The sequence below is a fragment of the Myotis daubentonii genome, chromosome 8 (assembly GCF_963259705.1).
Source record: "Myotis daubentonii chromosome 8, mMyoDau2.1, whole genome shotgun sequence".
NCBI classification, from domain to species: Eukaryota; Metazoa; Chordata; class Mammalia; order Chiroptera; family Vespertilionidae; genus Myotis; species Myotis daubentonii.
Genome location: NC_081847.1, coordinates 65,748,275 through 65,769,297, shown reverse-complemented (window position 1 = coordinate 65,769,297; position 21,023 = coordinate 65,748,275). Strand labels below are relative to the sequence as shown.

General features: G+C 39.4%; 2 protein-coding genes and 1 non-coding gene across 4 annotated transcripts in view; 2 read left to right on the top strand and 1 right to left on the bottom strand.

Moving 5' to 3' along the window:
- RNMT (RNA guanine-7 methyltransferase) overlaps window positions 1-21,023 on the bottom strand; it is a 219,620-nt gene that overhangs the window by 29,861 nt on the left and 168,736 nt on the right. The window lies entirely within an intron of this gene.
- FAM210A (family with sequence similarity 210 member A) lies at window positions 1,174-20,475 on the top strand. Of its 2 annotated transcripts, none has more exons than XM_059706724.1 (4): window positions 1,174-1,357; window positions 10,178-10,688; window positions 16,636-16,747; window positions 18,610-20,475. In XM_059706724.1, the coding sequence occupies exons 2-4, from the start codon at window positions 10,210-10,212 to the stop codon at window positions 18,841-18,843; spliced, it is 825 nt and encodes a 274-aa protein (XP_059562707.1). In that variant the 5' UTR covers window positions 1,174-1,357; window positions 10,178-10,209; the 3' UTR covers window positions 18,844-20,475. The 2 variants fall into 2 exon arrangements, with proteins under 2 accessions (XP_059562707.1, XP_059562708.1); XM_059706725.1 differs by lacking the exon at window positions 1,174-1,357 and adding an exon at window positions 7,774-7,927.
- Window positions 3,014-3,177, top strand: LOC132240335 (U1 spliceosomal RNA). The gene has a single exon (XR_009454260.1). It is a non-coding gene; the product is annotated as a U1 spliceosomal RNA (small nuclear RNA).

Sequence of the window (21,023 nt, the reverse complement as noted above, 5' to 3'; positions counted from 1 at the left end):
TTTCCTAATAAAGAATAGAAATACTGTAGATTTTAAATGGAGATAAACCAATGTGACTTCTGACCTCTTTAGCTGTAACTAACGCCTGAAATTTATTTTGGGAATAGGTGTGAAGTTTACATGTGCAACTCTACTTCCACAGATGTGATGCCCTTAAAACAATCAATGCGGTCAGCATAAATGACAATAAATTCCAAACGATGGCAGAAACAGGTGAGAATTTTTGAAATCGACCGTCAAAGGGTAACAACGAATAGACTCCAAAATGCAAGAGTGTTGCCCTTCAGAATCTTGGAGGCCGGGGTTTACGGACGAGTCCACTGATATGGAGTTGGAGAGGCAAGAAAACGACCAGACGTTCGGACCCGGCTTTCCCAGGCACCTTTACCGCAAGCCGTCTCCGCCCTTTCACTCCACAGAGAACCACCGAGCACAGGGCTGGGACCGCCGGGCTGACGCTCAACTGGGATAAGCTCTCCGTCCCGACCCGCCAGCCAGACCGGGTCAACTCGAGGGCCCAAGAAGTCGCGGCCAGGCGAGAAGGAAATTTTTCGGCCAAGTTCACCCTCTTCCGTCCCTGACGCGGCCTAGCTCTTAAGCCAAGCCTCCGGCTCGGGTTTCGGATTCGCCGGTCAAGGTACACACACGCTGCTTCACATCTGACACTCCCACACTCTCCGCCCGAACCTGCAGAGCGGCCTAAGGCAGCTCCCCGGCCTTCGCGGGACCCGGACTCGCTAGGTCTGGAGGACAAGAGCGCCCACCGGCTCCCACAAGTACTGCCCATTTGGCTCCGCGCTGAGGGCACCATAAACCCCTCGCGAAGGGTACCGAAGGCACGAGGCTAAGACAAAGCGAGCTCCTATCGGAGTCGCAGCGCCCCTTCCACGTTGACGGTGGCGGAAGACCCACAGACAAAGAAAAGAAGGGCCGCAGTCCCAGCCGCACACTCACCTATACAGCCACACACGATTCTGTTTGCGGAAGCGGCGAGCCGCGCCACGCGTGTGTAGTTACGCCACTTCCGGGGAGGGCGCTGGTCACGTGACGTCGCTCTGGGCCGAGAGTGGAGCGACGCGCGACCTTCGCGCCGAAACTACAAGTCCCGTCGTGCTGCGCGCAGCGGCGTGCTCCGGGACGCGCCGGCGGGTCGAGCAGTCGCGAGCACGTTGCTAGTGGGCGCGGCTGGTGGGGCCGGGGGTGGTGGGAGGCGAGAGTCCACCTGAGCTCGGCGGGTTCCAGCATCCCGACCCACGCTCGGCCGGATCACTCTGTTGAGTGACACCGCTGTGGCCTCGGAGGAGCTGTCGTCCGGCCTGCGCGGCGGGAAGCGGCGGCGGCCTCAACGTCCGAAGAGGTAGCCTGGGCCCAAGACCTTTAAGGGCAACGGGAGGGGTGAAGAGGGCACCTTCAACCCGGTGCGCGTTGGGGAGCAGACCCGGGCGCGAACCCGACCCCTGCCCGGCCCCTCGGGCTGTGGCCGAGGTCCACCTGCGGGGATCCCGACTAGCCCGCCCCACCACCGTCGCGGCCGAAAGAGGTCACCCCCGCCCTTCTCTGTCGGGCCGGTGTCCTTGCACATCTGCCTTTGGGACTGTGTTTTAGCTTTCTGCTTTGTAATTCTGCACCCTCTGCTCTTCCCTTCCTCGGAAGCCTGCCGAGGAGGGGTCTGAGCGCCCCCGCCATCGGAGTTGTCTTGGGCAACATCTTACCTTCTCCCGCGGGATTAGCAGCTCGTTCCCTATCGCCCTATTTGGGAAGTGGCACCAGACCTCCCTCCGGGAGGCCTTTCCGGGCTGTGAGATTCTGGAGAAAGGGCAGCCCACACTTCGTCTAGAGAAAAGCCTCGTAGCGTGATCGTCTGTGTCTTTGATATGGGAGGGTGGCGGGAGACAGCACTTTGTTTGTCCATCCCTCCCCGGCTGTGCCCTGGAGAGGCGAAGGCACCTCCCGTACTGAGACCGGGACGCTCTGTGGTTGAGGGCCTTCCGTCGGAGACGGGTCACAACCGAGCCCGTGGGCTAAGATGATTGACGCGTGGGCATAGGAACTTGATTGTGCCTCAGCACCTCCCCACCTTCGTGGTGTAAGAACGTGAGCACGTTTGCAGTCCATCTTGAATTATACTTTCCCCAAATCAATCCCTTTACAGGCAGCTTTGAAAGCGTGTTTTACTGGGCTGCCGGACTGGTCAGTAAGGGCAGTTAGGTTAACGAGTAGACTTCGCTTTGGGGAAGGCAACATTCGCAGCGTGTACTTCCTTTACAGCCCTTGTCACTTCTAAAATGTGGGCGCTATAACCTTTGGGCCCAAGAATGAATGAGGCCTGTTTTTAACCTAAATAATTTTAGGGAAAATTTTCTTATTAGATTAAATGCTTCTTCCTATGTGTTTACACGAACTCCACCATGGATTGATGGTGTGCATGAGATACGTAGTTTTGTAGTTTTTATAAAGCTCAACTGGAAGTCATGCATATTCAGTTGAGAATAGAAGACCTCTTGAAAGTAATTACTACTTTGGAGGGAGTAACTGGACCACCAGGTAAAACTGTTTTGAAAGTTACTGCTGGTGTTATTTTTCCCATTATTACATGTATAATATCTGTTTTTCTGGAAATTGAATTAAAATTAAAGTAGCTGATATTTTAGAACCTTCTGCGTGACAACCAGATTAAGTGCTTTACACATTTGAACTCATTCGATTCTTACATAATCCAGTGGGATAGTTATGATTATTTTTGTGTTAGAGATGAAGGTTAAATAACTTGGCCAAGGTTGTGCATTTGGGAGTTAGTGGAACTAGGATTTGGACCAAGGCGGTCTAGCTTCAAAGACCAGACTAGGCTAATAATGAAACAGTGCCTGCTTTGAAAGCCAAACTCAGAACTAGAAATTGACTGGCAAACAGTAGATTTTCAGAAAATATTTGGTAATTCTTAATGCTTGATGTTTAATGTTTAGAGAAAAAATAGTTGTATAAGAAACCCCCCCCCCCCCCCCCCCCCCCCCGCCCACTTACCTGGCAGGGGAGATACCATGATCACGAAGGTGGTTTTCCCAGGGCGAGGCTTATCCATTGCACTCCGGATGTGCTGACCCCTGCGATTTCCCCAAATGTGGGAAACTCGACTGCATAATTTGTGGTAGTGGGGGACTGCGTTCGCGCTCTCCCCTAAAAAAAAAAAAAAGATCCCCCAAGACAGGATCATCATTTTGTTCAGGGATTTAACCTGAGTGTCTTTAATAGTGCCTGCCTCATAGTGGTGCTTGCTAATTGAATGAATGAATTGCCAAGAAAGGTCTTTAAAAAGCAACTTGTTATAAAAGTTCAGACGAATTACTTCACCCGTTTTAAGATTGCTTTATGTGCTGTTTTGATTATTTGGCCCACTATTCACCCACTCACACCACCTGGTTTAGATTTCTCCTGGTTTGAATTATATTTTATCAGTGAAAGAAATGAAGTAGCAACTTGTAAATTTTCTGGTCAGAGTAAAGGCAAGCAACTGATTTAGTAGTTACCATTCCGCTTTTTAAGTCATTGGTTCTCAAAGTTAGAACACTCTGACTTGCAATTTTAAAGTGTAATTTCTGGTGTAGAGTCGAAGATCACTTTTTTTTTTTTTTTAATCCTCACCCGAGGGTATTTTTTTCCCATTGATTTTTAGAGAGAGAGGAAGGAAGGAGTAAAGAGAGAAAAAGAGAAACATTGATGTGAGGAAGACACATTGATTGGTTGCCTCCTGCACATGATCCAACCAGGCCCAAGATAAAACCTGCAACCTAGGTCCATGCCTTGACAGGGAAATAGAACCCACTCCCCTTCCGTCAGCACTCTGACACTCTAACCACTGAGCAACCTACCAGAGCGAAGATCGAATTTTTGAAATATAAACACAGTTTTTAAAATGTAGATACAATGTTGTAGCTTCCTAAGAATGATATTCTTGGAGGTAAGAAAGAAAGGTGGTTTATGGAAGGTTTGTTTCTCTAAAAAGTTTTGGAGGAAGGACTGTCCCTCCAGTCCACTCACAAAGTGCCCTAACTAAAATGTTACTGCCTTTTGGATCACTTAAGATAGTCTTGTTTAAAAGGTTTAAAAGCTGAAAGTAAGATTGGTTGAGAAATCTCTAAGTTTATTATGTTTAGAGATTCATTTTATATCTTAACTCGGCTATGGTACCTAGTTATTTAATCAAACACTAATCTAAGTGTTATTGTGATGGTATTTTGAAGATGTGATTAATATCTAAAATCAATGGACTTTAACTAAAAGAGATTACCCTCAATCAATTGAAGGCCTTAATTTCAAACTGAAGTATCTCTAGAAGAAAAAATTCTTAAGATTGCAGTATTGCCTGGCCAGCGGGGCTCAGTGGTTGAGTGTCGACCTAGGAGCCAGGAGGTCACAGGTTCAATTCCTGGTCAGAGCACATGCCTGTGATGCGGGCTCAGTCCCCAGTAGGGGGCATGCAGGAGGCAGCCAATCAATGATTCTCTGTCATCATTGATGTTTCTATCTCTTTCCCGCTCCCCTCCTCTCTGAAATCAATAAAAATATATTTTGAAAAAAAGTTTTATTATTTTTTGTTAATGATCACTCATTTATTTCAGCCCTTTGTTTTCAAGATGTCTCTATCGAAATAAACCTACGTTTCTAGCCCTAACCGGTTTGGCTCAGTGGATAGAGTGTTGGCCTGCGGACTGAAGGGTCCCAGGTTCGATTCCAGTCAAGGGCATGTACCTTGGTTGTGGGCACATCCCCAGTAGGGAGTGTGCAGGAGGCAACTGATGGATGTTTCTCTCTCATTGATGTTTCTAACTCTATCCCTCTCCCCTCCTCTCTGTAAAAAATCAGTTAAACATATATTTTAAAAAAACAAAAACCTATGTTTCTATGAAAATTGAAGCTTTTGATTTTTTGCAGCCCACATAAATTTAAACCTTGTTTATTTGGCCCGTGTTAGCCTTTGAGTTGGACATACTTATTCTAGAGGAACAGAATCTTAAGACTGACTTATCACACTGGCCAGTGTAGCTCAGTTGGTTGAGTGTCCTCCCATGCAGTGAAAGGTCACAGGTTCAATTCCAGGTCAGGGCACATGCCCAGGTTTCGAGTTCAATCCCTTGTTGGGTGCCTACGAGAGGCATCCAATCTGTTTCTTTCTCATATCAATGTTTCTCTCCCTCTCTCTCCCTCTTTCTCTCAAATCAATAAAAACATTAAAAAAGAATGAGTTATCTGTGCAGGTTCGATCCCCAGTCATGTCACATACAAGAATCAACCAATGAATACATAAATAAGTGGAACAAAAATCCATGGGTTTTTTTTCTCTCCCCCCCTTCCTGTCTCTAAAATACATTTAAAAATTTGTTTTAAAAGAATGAGTTATCTGAATTGGTTATGGTGTTCTGTAATTGGTTCCCAAATCTGATTAGATTTAAAGGCAGTAATGGCTACCAGTGGTAAAGGGCACTGGTAGTCCAAGGTCTGAGGGGGCAATAGAGATACACAGAATATCACCATTGGATACTCCTACTTAAATACTTACAAAAGACAGAGTTCTGTTTTTTTGTTGTTGATAATCCTCACTCCAGGGTATTTTTCCATTGAATTTTAGAGAGATGGAAGGGAGGGTGAGGGACACAGAGAGAGAAACATCAATGTGAGAGAGACACACATCAACTAGTTGCCTTCCGCATGAGGGATTGAGCCTGCAACCAGGGTTCATCCGTGCTCTTGACTGGGAATCAACCCCCCCGGGACCCTTCAGTCCGAGGGCCAACGCTCTATCCACTGAGCAGAAACGGCCAGGGCAAAGACAGGGTTCTGGATGACATTTTTATCAACAAGTCTAATGAGACTGACTGGTTGCTCCTAACTGTGTTAGGAAAAGTGGTGGGGAAAAAGGATGAGCTCAAGTCTTCAAGTTCCCAGCTCAAATTCTGCATAATTGACCTGAAAGTTTCTGTGTCCTCTCTAAAGAAACCTTTCCGCCTCCTACCCCCTACTGTTACAGAGCTGAGTTTGCTGAAAACCAAACCCAGAGCCTCATCCTGCAAAGTGGCTGAATTATAATACAAAATGAATTCTCAATCGACAATGTGTCTGCTGTTAAAATGAGGGCATTGATTGGGAAGGAATAAGATCCTCAAATTTGGAATAGGGTACTGAGCCCCTAAATTTTGATCATTCTTTTTTGCCACCTGTTTGAGGAAGTTAACATGCTTTGACTGAAGAACCTGTACTGGCCTTTCCTGAGGTAATTACCTTGCAAGATATTGCTGATTCTCAAGAACTGCCCCTACCACTCTTCCCTTGCTTCTAGACCAGTGATGGCGAACCTTTTGAGTTCGGCGTGTCAGCATTTTGAAAAACCCTAACTTAACTCTGGTGCCATGTCACATATAGAAATTTTTTGATATTTGCAACCATAGTAAAACAAAGACTTATATTTTTGATATTTATTTTATATATTTAAACACCATTTAACAAAGAAAAATCAACCAAAAAAATGAGTTCGCATGTCACCTCTGACGTGTGTCATAGGTTCACCATCACTGTTCTAGACCTATAACTCGACTTCAGTCTCAGCAGGTCTCCAAGGGTCAATTGCAAAGTGTGACCCATGAAGAGGTGTGCTGCATTCTTAAAAACTGATTTAAAAAATGCCACAGATAGATCTCTGGGGAATATGTGTGGGGGTGGATATCAAAAGTGTGGAATACTTGTGAAAGAAACATAAAGATCAGGCTGAATTTATTGATAGAGGAGCACGAAGCAGAGATTTTGTATTCACTGTTAAAGCTTGGGGGGTTAGAAAGGGCTCTAACAGTTTGGTTGTTTGGTTGAAACATGGACCAAAGGTGACCTATGCTAAATAAAGTTAAAATGCCAGACGTGCCTTGGTATACTATAAAGGCAAGGATCTAAGGAAGACTGGGATGATAGAGTGGATTTACCATGTAAGACCTGTTTACTCACCTTTGGAGGTGATTTCACATGATTTTGAGAAGTAAATTTGTGAGAGGCGCCCCAGCATCCTTGGTGATCTGTGAAGAGTTCTGTGATTGCTCTTCTCTGTGGGTCAGGAATTATAGCAGGGACTGCTTCTACTGATCTGGGGATCATAGAATGTAGTGAAGACAATTGGAAATTGGGCAGATATTACAAAGGAACCCATTTCTTAATGGTATATCAATATACTGAAGGAAAAGAACTCAGAGCAGAGGGCAGTTGAAGTACAGGAACAAGAATAGCAGTAAATTATACATATATATATATATATATATATACACACACACACACACACACACACACATACATACACGGTGGGGCCTTGATTTACGAGTGTCCCATCTAACGAGTTTTTTGAGATACCAGCTGTCTCTTGGCCGATTTTTTGCATTGAGTTGATAGAGTAATTTGAGTTAACGAGCTCCTTAACGAGCTCGGTCTCCGAACGAATTAAACTGTAAGTCAAGGCCCCACTGTATATGGAAAATTGGTTGAGCAGAGTCTAAAACGAAGAAGTTAGCTTAAAATACAAGTGGAGGACTAGCCTTTGAATGTAGGGACAGTTTTATTTTCTGAGGAAGAAGTTAATGGATTCTTGTATGGGTGTGGATGCAGGTAACTCGGGGAGGGGGAAGGCTAAAGGTAAGAAAATTCACCCCTCATAACTTTGGTTCATTTTTAAAGGGAAGAGGGTGTTGGCTTTATCAAATTATTTATTAAACATTTATTGAGTGCCTCCTATGTGCCACCCAGCCTTTGTTTTAGGGGCCTGGGATGCAGCAGTGAACAAAACAGGAAAAACAAAACTCTGTCCTTGTGGGACCATTAGTAGTACACACAATAAATAAGTAAATTATAAAGGATGTTAGAAGATGAGTGCTATGAAGAAAGAAACAAATAGAGCAAGGTAAGGAAGATAGGGATGGATGTCAGGGCTGGAAGGGTGGGGATTGGGAGCAATTTTAAATAGAATGGCCAAAGGAGGCATCAGGGAGCTGGTGCCATTGAACAAAGACTTGTGGGAAGCAAATTAGCCATGCTAACTTGAAAAGACTTCCTAGCAGAGGAAATATCTAATGCATAATTCTTTTTTATTCATTCTTTTTTTATTATTGATTTCAGAGAGGAAGGGAGAGGGAGAGAGAGAGAGAAACATCAATGATGAGAGAGAATCATTGATTGGTTGCCTCCTGCACGCAACCTCGGGCATGTGCCCTTGACCAGAATCGAACCTGGGACCCTTCAGTCTGCAGGCTGACGCTCTGTCCACTGAGCCAAACTGGTTAGGGCTAGTGCATAATTCTTAAGGCAGGAGCCTTTTTAGCATGTTGGAAGAGCTTTTTAGCATGTTTGGCTTTCGGAATTAATTCAGTTTTGTAAAAATAATTAAGGGCTTAATCTTTCTGTATGGCCTTTCTTACTCATTTAATATTCTTTATTTGAAGCACCTGTAACTTGTCATGTTGGTTGTTAAATGGTCTGATTCTTCAGACTGTTTCTTGACTTTGCTTTTGTCTGTAGCAATTTCTAGTATCACCTTTAAAGACTTCCTGGGAGCCTGCTAATTTTGAGATATTTACAATTTCATTTTGCAACTCATTTGCACTGTGTTGTTGGATGATCTGTAAGAGCCTGATAGGAGCTGATGTTAATTATTAATTAGGGAGGGATGAGTCAGGGTATTAATTTTATAGGGAACAATTCATTAGTGGATGATTTTATTTGATAATAGTTTGCACTGAGATAACAAATATTCGTGTAAAATGTAGTAGAGTAGCTCTATTTATTGGAGTGTTGATTTATTGGGGTGCTAACTCAAGTCTCGTTAACTCTTGTTTAGTATACAATTTAAAGAAGTAAGATCACCTATTCTCAATGTATTATCAGAAGTACAGTGGGGCCTTGACTTACTAGTTTAATTCGTTCCGAGACCGAGCTCGTTAAGGAGCTCGTTAACTCAAATTTCTCTATCAACTCAATGCAAAAAATCGGCCAAGAGACAGCTGGTATCTCAAAAACTCGTTAGTCGGGACACTTGTAAGTCAAGGCCCCACTGTAGTAAGTTAACAAGTATTGGGTGGGGTGGAGATAAGGGGTCAGTGGCACTTCCTGATGCCAAGAGAGAGGAACTGATTTGCTATGTAGTAATACATTCTAAAATTCTGTCATACCAGTGGGGAAACCTATATCTAGAGAGGCCAACTAATTTTCTCAAAATAATACCACTATTAACTCTGTTGGGTACATTTTATTCCAAAGCCCATCTTCTTTTAAAATTACATTTTAACTTTACTGACAAAAAAGTTATAGATATCTGGAAGTCCATCTCTCTTCTCACCAGCCAATAACATGTGATTTACAGTTTTATATAATTTAGTCTAAAGCAGTAGTTCTCAACCTTCTGGCCCTTTAAATACAGTTCCTCATGTTGTGACCCAACCATAACATTATTTTCGTTGCTATTTCATAACTGTAATGTTGCTACTGTTATGAATCGTAATGTAAATATCTGATATGCAGGATGGTCTTAGGCGACCCCTGTGAAAGGGTCGTTCGACCACCAAAGGGGTCACGACCCACAGGTTGAAAATCGCTGGTCTAAAGGCATTATAGGATAAATGATACTGGTAACAACTCATCAGACCGTAATAACTAACACTTATATGATGCTTGTTAATTTACAAAAGCATGTTTACATCAGAAATTTCATAGACTTCCTATAACAGCCTGTGAAATAATCATTTTACTAGGGGACGTGGGCTTGGTGTCTAAAAGGGAATTGCATGGAATTATGTCCCCATGACGTTAGGGCCCAGATCTTTTGCTTCCAGATCTTAAGACTTCTTTCCGTTATACTATACTGCTTCTTTGTAGAATAATAGAGCCCTACAAATATCCATTTTGTAGTAATAAAATCGCTTCCAAACATAACCCTCCATGATGTCTGCTAGACTCATTTACTCTATCATATTTAAGTGATGTATTTAATGAGATTTTAAAATTGCATTATGTTACAACTGTATACGGTAACATTAATTTTGTGGATTTGGTAGCAATGTCTTTTCTTTTACTTCCTAATAATTAATGACTCGTTTTTAAGTAGATTAGTTTAAAAAGGGAATCTATATAATCTAATTTTTAAATCTATTCTCTATAGAAGCTGAAATCCATCCATCACCATTCTTCAAAATGCAATGGAATGTACCAAGGACTGTATTCCAACTGGCACATAGGACATGCATGGACCCACATAAAGCTGGTCTTTTTGGACACTGTCAATATATAAAGGGACCATTACTTTTGTATACAGCTGAATCCAGAGTAGTTTTGGTACAGGTTCCTCTAAAACAATGGCTGCATTTATCTGCTGCCCAGTGCACTGCAAAAGCAAGGAAGCCATTCGATGCTCCTTCACCCCAACTGAGGGTTCTTCATTATTATAAACAGTGGGAGCAAGATGCTTCCTCTAAGAGGGTTATGTCATCCAATGCCACATCTCCAGGAACGCCTCCAGAAAAAAAAGAAGAACCTGATCCTTTACAAGACAAATCTATTAGCCTTTATCAACGATTTAAGAGAACTTTTAGACAGTATGGAAAAGTGTTGATCCCAGTGCATCTAATAACTTCTGGTGTTTGGTTTGGAACATTTTATTATGCAGCCATAAAGTAAGTTTTTGCTTGGTTGAGCATCTTTCCCTGTTTTATCAAAATGTTTAATCTTTTAAAAAAAATTATTGTTGGAAATATTACAGATGTCCCCCTTTTTTCCCCTTTAACCCTCTCCACCCTGTCCTCCCCCACCCCTGGCCTTCACCACACTGTTTTCTGTGTCCGTTGGTATAAATATCCTATATAATAAAAGGGTAATATGGAAATCAACCGAACAGCTGAGCGACCGGTCGCTATTACGCGCACTGACCACCAGGGGCAGACGCTCAGTGCAGGAGCTGCCCCCTGGTGGTCAATGCACTCCCATAGGGGGAGCGCCTCTCAGCCAGAAGCCGGGCTCATGGCTGGCAAGTGCAATGGCAGTGGCGGGAGCCTCTCCTGCCTCTGTGGCAGTGCTAAGGATGTCTGAATGATGGCTTAGGCTTGTTCCCCACACTCCCTGGGCCTAAGCCAGCAGTCAGACAACCCTAAGGGCTCCCAGACTGTGCGAGGGTGCAAGCCGGGATGAGGCAACACCCCCACACAAACATACCCCCAGTGCACGAATTTCATGTACCAGGCCTCTAGTATGCATATAAAGTCTCTGGTTAATCTCTCCCCACCTACCCCCCTACCCCTGCCTTCCCTCTGAGAATCCTCAGTCTGTTAATCTTAAGTGTACTAGTTTTGAAAGCCTTAAATAGTTTTTTAAATGCTTTAATATCTTTAATTGATAGAGAATGACTACTTTTCATAACCTTGTCATATTTTAATAATAATTAACATTTGCGTACTGTGTACATCAGGCATTGCTAAATTTTTTAACTGTATTATCTCATTTAATCCTCACAGCAATCATATGAAGCAGGTAGTGCAATTCCCATCTTAATGAGAAAACAGATTTTAATAATAAGCCAAAATAACTTAGTTTTTCCCAGAATAACTGAGAGTTTGATGTCAAAGCTCATGCTCTTAGTCACTGTGTTCACCTCCTATCAACATTTAGGGTAGCACAGAGATAAATCATATTTCAGAAATTTAGCTGCACCAGAAATTTTGTACTTATATATTTCGTAAAGTGTTCATAAATGTAAAAAGACATCTATTATTTTTCCATGTGTATGATTTTAGTGGAAAATTCATAAGATATTTTTGCAAAATTTTGGCTAATACCTGTTATAGACACAAACTTGAGCAAATTGCAGACTTATGTTTTAACGTTACTCATATCTGATAAATGTCAATGTATATCTTTTATTCTTATCAGAAATTAATTTCATGTACATTTAAAATTTTGTTAAGAGGATAGATCTCATGTTAAGTGTTCTTACCTCAATAAAATAAACTTTTTCAAAAAGATTAATTTAGTAGGCCTAACCTGCCAATATTGTAAAACATAGAAGTTCTAAATGTTCCTTTCTTGTTAAATACTGTTCCTTTCTTTTGGAGCAAGAATACACATAGAAACAGCTTCCCAATAATTTCCAGTTTGTTTCTGCCTCTAGCACAGCAGTTCTCAACCTGTGGGTCGGGACCCCTTTGGGGGTCGAACAACCCTTTCACAGGGGTTGCCTAAGACCATCGGAAAACACATATATAATTACATATTATTTTTGTGATTAATCACTGTGCTTTCATTATGTTCAATTTGTAACAATGAAATTGGGGGTCACCACAACATGAGGAACTATATTAAAGGGTCGCGGCATTAGGAAGGTTGAGAACCACTGCTCTAGCAGAACCCAGTAGGTACCAACCTGTCCCTGTTCCTTTGAACAAGAAAAGTGCTGATCTGGTCCTGAGAAGCCCAGTGAGTTCATTGTCCTGAAGGCAATGATGACAGCACAATGGAGACCATTTTGACATTTTAGTAAACTCTTCTAATGGAATTAGAATTATTTTATACTTTCCAAAAGTCCATTGATTGTCAGTGTTTGGTTATATTTACTTAACTTGATATTAAGGTATTAATAAAATGTGGTAGTTTTGTTTATGAAGCTCACTCCTTGGAGAAAGCTTATTATTTACTAAATTAAAGGATGATGGAATTAAGATTATGCTTATTCTTGGGAAACATGGGATTAGAGATCTATTTTTATAAAAGGTATAAAAGGATTTTTTAACCTTGTGTAATTGATGCTTTTTTGTTTCTCTTCATAGTTTTCTCCATTGTGTTTTTGTTATTTAATTATATCTTTTTATTATGTATTTTCTTTAATGATTTTATTTTTTCTCAAGAGGTCCTTGTATGTACACTTTATGGAATTCTCTCTTTGCTTATTAATGACATTTTCTGGACATGGATAATTTTTATAGAAGTCTTCGAAACTGCCCTTAGTTTATTAGCAGAGAATAAAAGTGTATACCATTTTGCATAAAAGTTATTATAGGCATTCCGTTTTTATACTTAATTAATGGCTTTTTACATCTTAAATTTCCTTTTTTGAGCCATTGAGGATTTTTCTGATTCAGTACTGTGGAAGGTAACATGAGTAATACTTGTTTCTTCTGCCTTCCTTGGGTTGCCATTTATAAGCATTCAGTCTCCTGGTGTTAGAGACAGAAATCTAAATTTCTAATTAATTGAATATGATCATCTCATTTGGACTATTACAAAGAGTACTTTTGTTTCCTTTACTTTTCCTTCTTGGGTTAAAGATTTCTATAACTAAAAAATCGGACCCCAAATAACCTAGAGATAATAGTTATCTTAAGGGTTTTTTTCATTGCTATCTGGCACCTGAGGCAGTGTGACATTCTGCCATCCCCTGTGGAATGCACCTCTCTCAGTTTTGTCCTTCCCCCTCTTTTCTGCAGAATGTTTGTGTGTAAGCATGGTGATAAGACAGTCTACTTTAAAAATCACACCGCAGTCCCATCAGAACCTGTCTGTTGGCTATTTGCCAGCATGCGAAATCTGTGTGCCAGCCCCGCCACTGCTGCCCAGCTGTGACTACTGGTCCAATTCTGATATAGCATCTCATAGCTAAAAAATTTGTATTTTGTAGGGTTTGTTGCTTCCCAGCATAGTCCTTAATGTTTTTACTGAATCTGTAATACTGCAGGAGTTGAAAATTGATTTGTTCTAGTAAGATCTTATTGCAAGTAATATTTAAAAAATATAAGGACTTAAGATATGTTCAAATGGCAATTTATCTTTCATTGTGAGATGATTTTATGATAAAACTAGAGGTCCAGTACATGGATTCATGCACGGTGGGGTCCCTTGGCCTGGCTGGTGATCGGAGCCGTGGGAAATTGGCCGGCCCAGGAGATTGGCTGTGGGAGCCACTGGGGGCAACTCCTGCATTGAGTGTCTTCCCTCTGGTGGTTAGTGCCTGTCATAGTGACAGGTCAACTGGTCGTTCGGTTGCTTAGGCTTTTATAGATATCGATTGGAGTTGATTGTATTAAATACAGGTGATTTGTTTTTTAATTTAACTGACAAGAGGCTGGCTCTATTTTATTTTAGTTTTAGCTGTTGCCTGCTTACTATTAAAAGAAAGAAGAAAAAATAATTTGTAACTTGAAGGATGGGCATTAGAAGTCACATTGCATTACTGACCAATGTTTGTTTTAGTCACTCCGACAACCAGCATGCTGCCTCGCTAGTCACCATAAAGCAAAATGCCAGTCTTTATTTAGTTAAGTCAGTGATCAAGACCTCAGGCTTTTGAAACATTTTATTTCAGGGAGATCTAAATTGTGCGTGGTAATGGATTTTATTTTAAACTAAACTTTGTTGTCCCTATCTGGCAAAAACTTGCAGATTATGTCTTCTAACCAGAAGTCTTCTGTTTGGTCAAATGTAGCTCTGTGATGATGGTTTTGTCCCTATGTTTAGATGCCTCATGTTTTGGGCCTCAGGTTCCTAAAGCTACAGATTCACTCTGAGGCAAAATCCTGACTGATTTTTACTGCACTTTATTCAGACTGTGAATGTGCCTTTGCCCTTGTGTGTTTCTGCGCCACTAGGAACATCCATAAAGCTGGCAGTTTGTGAAGCAGAGATTTTTGTCAGGCTGTGGGAAGTTCAGAGTAAAAAGTTTCAAAAATGGATATTTTTTGAATCAAACCTTCATTGATACTTCATACTTAGCAATTCCAAAGAAAATAAAAGTTTTTTTATAAAGTCAAGTCATCAAATCAGTATTTTAGAAATAAGTGGAACTAGGTGCTTGTTTTTGTATTTTACAAAGGATACATATGTAAGGTGTCTGAGGTTATTATTATGGTAGTTTTTATTTTTTTAATCACCCCATTTTGTCTTATATTTGGCCAAATGTTTGTCTTTTTCCCCCTTTATGATTGCTGTTAAATATGTAGATTTTACATTCTGGATTTAGTCTGAACTAGAAAATGATTAATGGAGTAATTTTATAATTTTATTGGCACTGGAAGGTAATTAGCATGTTGTGGTAGGATGTTACTGTACATTGTGACTATTAGAGCCATAGAATAGTCTTTACGATACTAAGTCTTGCTTTAATAGGATTCTGTCTAAGAAAGAGGTTTTTAAAAGAACTGATGGTAGAGATAGAAGAAACCAGATTGGATTTGTAATTGACATCTTCCTTAAACTCTTCAAAGATTACTTCAGTTATCTGGTTTTCTTTTGTAGATGATAGGTAATTTTTCTTGATGATGTTCAGCCATATCTATTGAGTAATACCTGGTTTCTTAGTATTATAATGAAATCATAGAGAGGGACTTTTCCCCAGTTACCAAGTTATTTTTTAATATTAAAAATAAATTAGGATTTTGCAACTACCATAATAATAATGAGTCCAGGCAATTTTTTTCTGAATTACAAAGAGAAAGAGTTATGTGTACTGTGGAACAATCTCTGGACCCTACCTTAACCCTACCTCAAATTTAACATCGGTGATAGAACAAACTACCATTATGTGGCCCCTGTTGACGCACCGAAATGAACTGTGCAGTTTTCCTCTTGAAAAACATTTAACCGGAATCTAATCGTGAGGAAACAATCAGACAAATCCAAATTGAGGGATAGTCTACCATGCAACTGGACTGAAAGCTTAAAATCTCCGTGTCAAGAAAGACATGCTGCCTTCCTCCTTCACAGAAAGTCCTGGGAATCATTTCTAGAGAAAAGGAGACTAGAGAGACATGACAGGATAGCATTAAGGGACATACTAGACCAATTCAGGAAATTTTATGTTAATGTAGGAGAATCACAGAACAAGAGCCTTGTTCTGATTTACAGGTGAAGGGTCTCAATATCTGCAAATGCGTGTACGTGCCAATGTAATAAAATATTGATAATCAGAAAAACTACAAATAAATTAGGGTTTAACAGCTCAGATTAGAGACATTCTCTGCCTTCTCTCCCTCCCTCCAAAAATGTGTTGCAATTTATGGTAATTGTTCACCTGCCTATTCAGTTCTGATAATAGTGTAGAAGCACCCTTTTAGAATAATTAAAGTTTTCATCAAATAATTTATTCAAATCATTAGAATCATTTATTCTTTGCATAGTAATACAGTAAGTAATGTTATATAACTTGCTTTTACAATAATATTATAGTTTGGCATGTAATACTAGAGGTAAAAATATCTTAGGTCCTAAAGTTTGAGTTGGAGCATTCTAACTAACAAAGTGATATTTAGTTGAGATAACTAAGATCAGGTAAGTGATTCTGACCCTTTTCTCCTGGGTTACATAAAGTTATTAATTTTGCTTTGATAAATGCTTCTATTTTTTTGAATATGTTAAATGCAGAAGTTACACACAGTAAGCTATAATACAACACTGGTGTTTGTGTACATATTGTTCGTTTAGAGTGAATTTAAAGTGCTTGATAATATAAAACTGATGTTTAAACAAAATCTGGTTTTGGTGTTTTCAGATAATCTTTTGAAACTATTTATCCCTAAAATGTGTATGTGTGTGTGTGTATGTATATATATATATATAAAATACTTTTTGTTTCTTTCTTAGAGGAGTGAATGTCATTCCTTTTCTAGAGCTTATTGGGTTACCTGACAGCATAGTAAACATTTTGAAAAATTCCCAGAGTGGAAATGCCCTAACAGCATATGCCTTGTTTAAGGTAGGTACTATTAGAAATTAATTACTCCTCACACTTAACCGATGATCTGCTCAGTTCCCCAGAAAACTCAATGTTAGCACCTAATAGTTCTTTTTTGAAAATACTGCATTTCATCTCTTACATGTCCAATAAAATTTAAAAAAATTTAAGTGTAAATAAAATGATGGTTTAGGAAGATGCCTTGAAAATAGGTAGATCATTCATAATCTGCTGTGATCACATGTGAAACTTCTGAATTTCTAGGGTACAAGTCATTTTTTTTGACATTTTTCCTATACATAGTATATTAATTTTTCTTATTCAGAGATCTGCATGCCACCTGACTTGTAAGTGAAATTTAGCATTTATTTTACTGTTTATAAATAGATCATTTCTTAATAAGTAAAATATAAAGTTTAATGCAAGTTGTTTTATGTGATAAACCTAATTAGACTTAGTTGTTAGATGTTGTGTATGTTTTATTTTAGAAGTTCATAGACTTTATAACTTTTCTGGATTTAGACAATGACATCTTTATAACTATTTCTACACCTGTGGGTCTTTTTTTCAGAAGAAGAGACTCATTGTGGAATTAAGCCATATTAATCTTATTTTTCTCTATTGACATATAATTATGAGGTTCTTTGTAGCTTCATACTAAGAAAACAGGTAGAAAGCATTTGAAAACTAGATGTTATTTTACTTTTATTATATGAAAATACTTAAAATTATGGTTTTATAATAGCACTCAAAACTAAAGTTGCTTTATTTTGTCATCCTTATTAGAATCCTCTGAAATCTTGAGAGATTTCCTCTTATTATAATTTTGACTAGCAAGCTAAGCTTAATTGCTGAGTTTTTCAACATTAAAATTTATTAAATTCATAAATTATCAAGTTTATAGCTTTTGTGGACATAATGTAACCTTAATAAATCAAACTGTTTGATAATGATTTAAACCATTTCCTTAATTATAATTGCTCCTTATCCCATGCTCCCATAATGTGTGTAGCTCTTGTATAGTTCATACCACAGTCTCTGTGTTACTTTTATTTTTTTAAATATACTTTTAATTATTTCAGAGAGGAAGGGAGAGGGAGAGAGATAAAAGCATCAATGATGAGAGAGAATCATTGATTGGCTGCCTCCCGCATGACTCCTACTGAGGATCAAGCCTGCAACCCAGGCATGTGCCCTTGACCTGAATCGAACCCAGGACCCTTTAGTCTGCAGGCCCATGCTTTATCCACTGAGCCAAACCAGCTTAGGGCACTACTTTTATTTTTTAAAGTTTGTTTTCTTTATTTGATTATGAGTGCCCAGGAATTTAGAATCATGTCTTCTTTCTCTTTGTGTTTTCCATGTGCTTGGTATTGTGCTTTGCAGGCAAATTGATGCTCAATGCATGTTTGTTGGGTTTAGATTGAAACGTGAAACTGTACATGTAGGTAATTACTGTTAGCAGCTTTTCTTCTCACTCACTGTTCCTGTGCATAGTGGGAAATGTGGAAGGGGATTCTCTTGAGTATTTACTGTAACCCACAGTCTTAAATAGAGCAACAAACACTGAGATTTATTGCTTTGATAAGCAAAGAGTTGTGGCATAGATGAAAAAAGTAAATAAATAACCTGAGAGTATGACCTTGTGGCCTTGGCTAGGACACACTCATAACCCCCTTGTACTATCCTTGAAATGCACCATTGGTTGAGTTGCTTAAAACTTGTGGGGCCCCTACTGTGTGCCCAGTGCCAATTCTAGGTACTGGTTAGGAGGGAGAACCATATAGAATACAACTTCATTAGCATTGTAATTTCCCATTGTTTCTGCCTGTGACGATAGTCATAATCAGGTATTGATCTGCCTGTTTGCTTTTTTCCTTCAGATTGCAACACCTGCCCGATATACCGTGACTTTGGGGGGAACCTCCTTCACTGTGAAGTATCTGCGTAGTCGTGGCTACATGTCAACACCGCCTCCTGTGAAGGAGTATCTTCAGGATAAGATGGAAGAGACAAAGGAGCTTCTCACAGAGAAAATGGAAGAAACGAAAGATAGACTCACAGAAAAATTACAAGAAACCAAAGAAAAGGTTTCTTTAAAAAAAAAAGTGGAATAGGGTGTCTTATATAAGAGGTTATAAACAATCCCTGCCCTTTAACCCTTAAGAGACAAGGGACAGATTCATGCTCCTGACTATATTTTTGGTTGGTTTCCTAACTCTGCCAATTCTCGGAGGGTTAAAGAACTAAGATAACCTTTTTAACATTAAGTGTCACTAGAAAAATCAGTGTTCTTTGAAAAGAAAAAAATGAACCCAGTATAAGAATTTCACATCAATAGCAGCATTGAGCAGTGTTAATGTCTACGACTCTTTTCAAGGTCCTCAGAAGCAGACTTGCTTATGTTTTGTTGCAGCGATGCTTGACGCAGACGAGGCACTTGACTTCTTGAATAACTGATGTGGCCCTAGACAGGAAGTTATGCTCGTGTTCATCTTTATGTTATTCATTGAGGTTTTAACTGTATTCAGTCCTCATTCTCATTATGGAGACAAACTTTTATCATCAAAACTGCCTATGAATAAGAGAATAGTGTTTCTATTAAAAAAAAGTGTTTAACAGTTACATACCAGTTAAAATAATAGACTTTATATGAAGAATATTGAATAAAAATTGAGTCAATACATGTAAATAAGATGTATTGGTTATATGTAAATGAAAAAATTGACCATTTAAAAATGATTTTTACCTGAAGCTTGTCATAATCAAATTTTTAAAGTAAATATATATGGCCATAGTACCTTTTCACCTAGAACATAAAACTATGAATTGTTTGTGTCCTTTTCGACTAATTTTTCAGAGGAAAAGTGGAAGTAACTATACCGTAAGTTCATTGTTGAAATCAGATTATCTTAAGCAGCGATTCAAGTTTGTGGTTTTCAAGAAAATACCACTTTGGAAGAATGGAAAATGGCACCAGGTTGTCATGGACCTACCCACTCTCCTCCCACTAGCAGGTCTTGTCTCCATAAGCCAGCACTCTCTCCCAGTGTCTTCTCCCAGAGTTAATGGTGATCTCATTATGGAATAAATTTTAAAATTGTAGCTGCTGCTCTTTCCCTGATATTGAATCCTCGCTTGAGTATTTTCTTAAAATTTTTTATACTAAAACTATCATTAAATTATCTGCTTGGAATGAAATTCAACCATTGTCAGATATGAAAGTTGTCATGATTGTGTGGGTGTGTTTAAGGGGTTCTGTATCTGTTTTAACTGCCTTTTACTTCATTTCCCTTGAATTGATATTTGGAAGAGGGAACAGCGTCTGCCTAGATTGTCTGTTTAGATTATCTGAGGGACCAGCAGGAACAATCCTGCAAAAATCACCACTATTTGGCAGGTTTTCGTATTTAATATTTAGTTTGGCCAAATTTAGAAAATACTTTAAAGGAAAAAGAATGTTTACATTTGATACATTTAATCATTATATTGGAACACCTCTTAAATGAATATGCTGTGGTTGGAACTTCTTTTGTGGGTGGGGCAGAGTAGTGAGGGGAGGGCCAGGAGCCGTTGGTGTGCCTGGTGCAGTGCTGATCAGGAGAATGGTTAGTCCTCTCACTCAGAGTGGAACTTGGCGATTTCAAATTGACAGCACATTTTCAAATCTAAATATAATTGACATGTTTTAGCCTGTTTGTTAAATAATTCACCTATTTTCAGATATTAAATGCTAAGATATTAACAAATTTCTTATTTTTTTTTCTTATTTTTTTAACCACTTGAGACTTTGCCTTGTGTTTTAATATCTTGCATTATATAGAACTCTTCTAAAACAATTTCCTTTCACTGTGCACATTGCACAGGACATATTTTCCAATGGGGATAAATTGTGGGTTCTTAGAAGGTACTAATAATCCTGAGACTAAAATTTGATTTTCTTGAGTATCCACCTTTTTGCTCAGTCCATTTGTTTTGCTGCCACCCAGTTTCATAATTATGTTGCATTTATTCAGTTATAGAAAGTGGGATGCTGAGGAATGCTTTGAAATTCTCTAGTAAAAAATTCTCTGAATTCCTCACCAGTTTCTGCTGGCCAAAATCCAACCACCCAGACTTCAAAGGAATATATATTTGAATGTGAAAGGTAAAACGTTGAGGTATATATAATTTTTAACTGTATTAGGGATGTTTGAACTAGTTTCAAAATGAGGTTTTATTTATTGAATATACATCAGAACAAGTGGTCCCTGTATCACTTCGTACCAATGTGGTCTGCTTAGTTAAAACCAGTTCT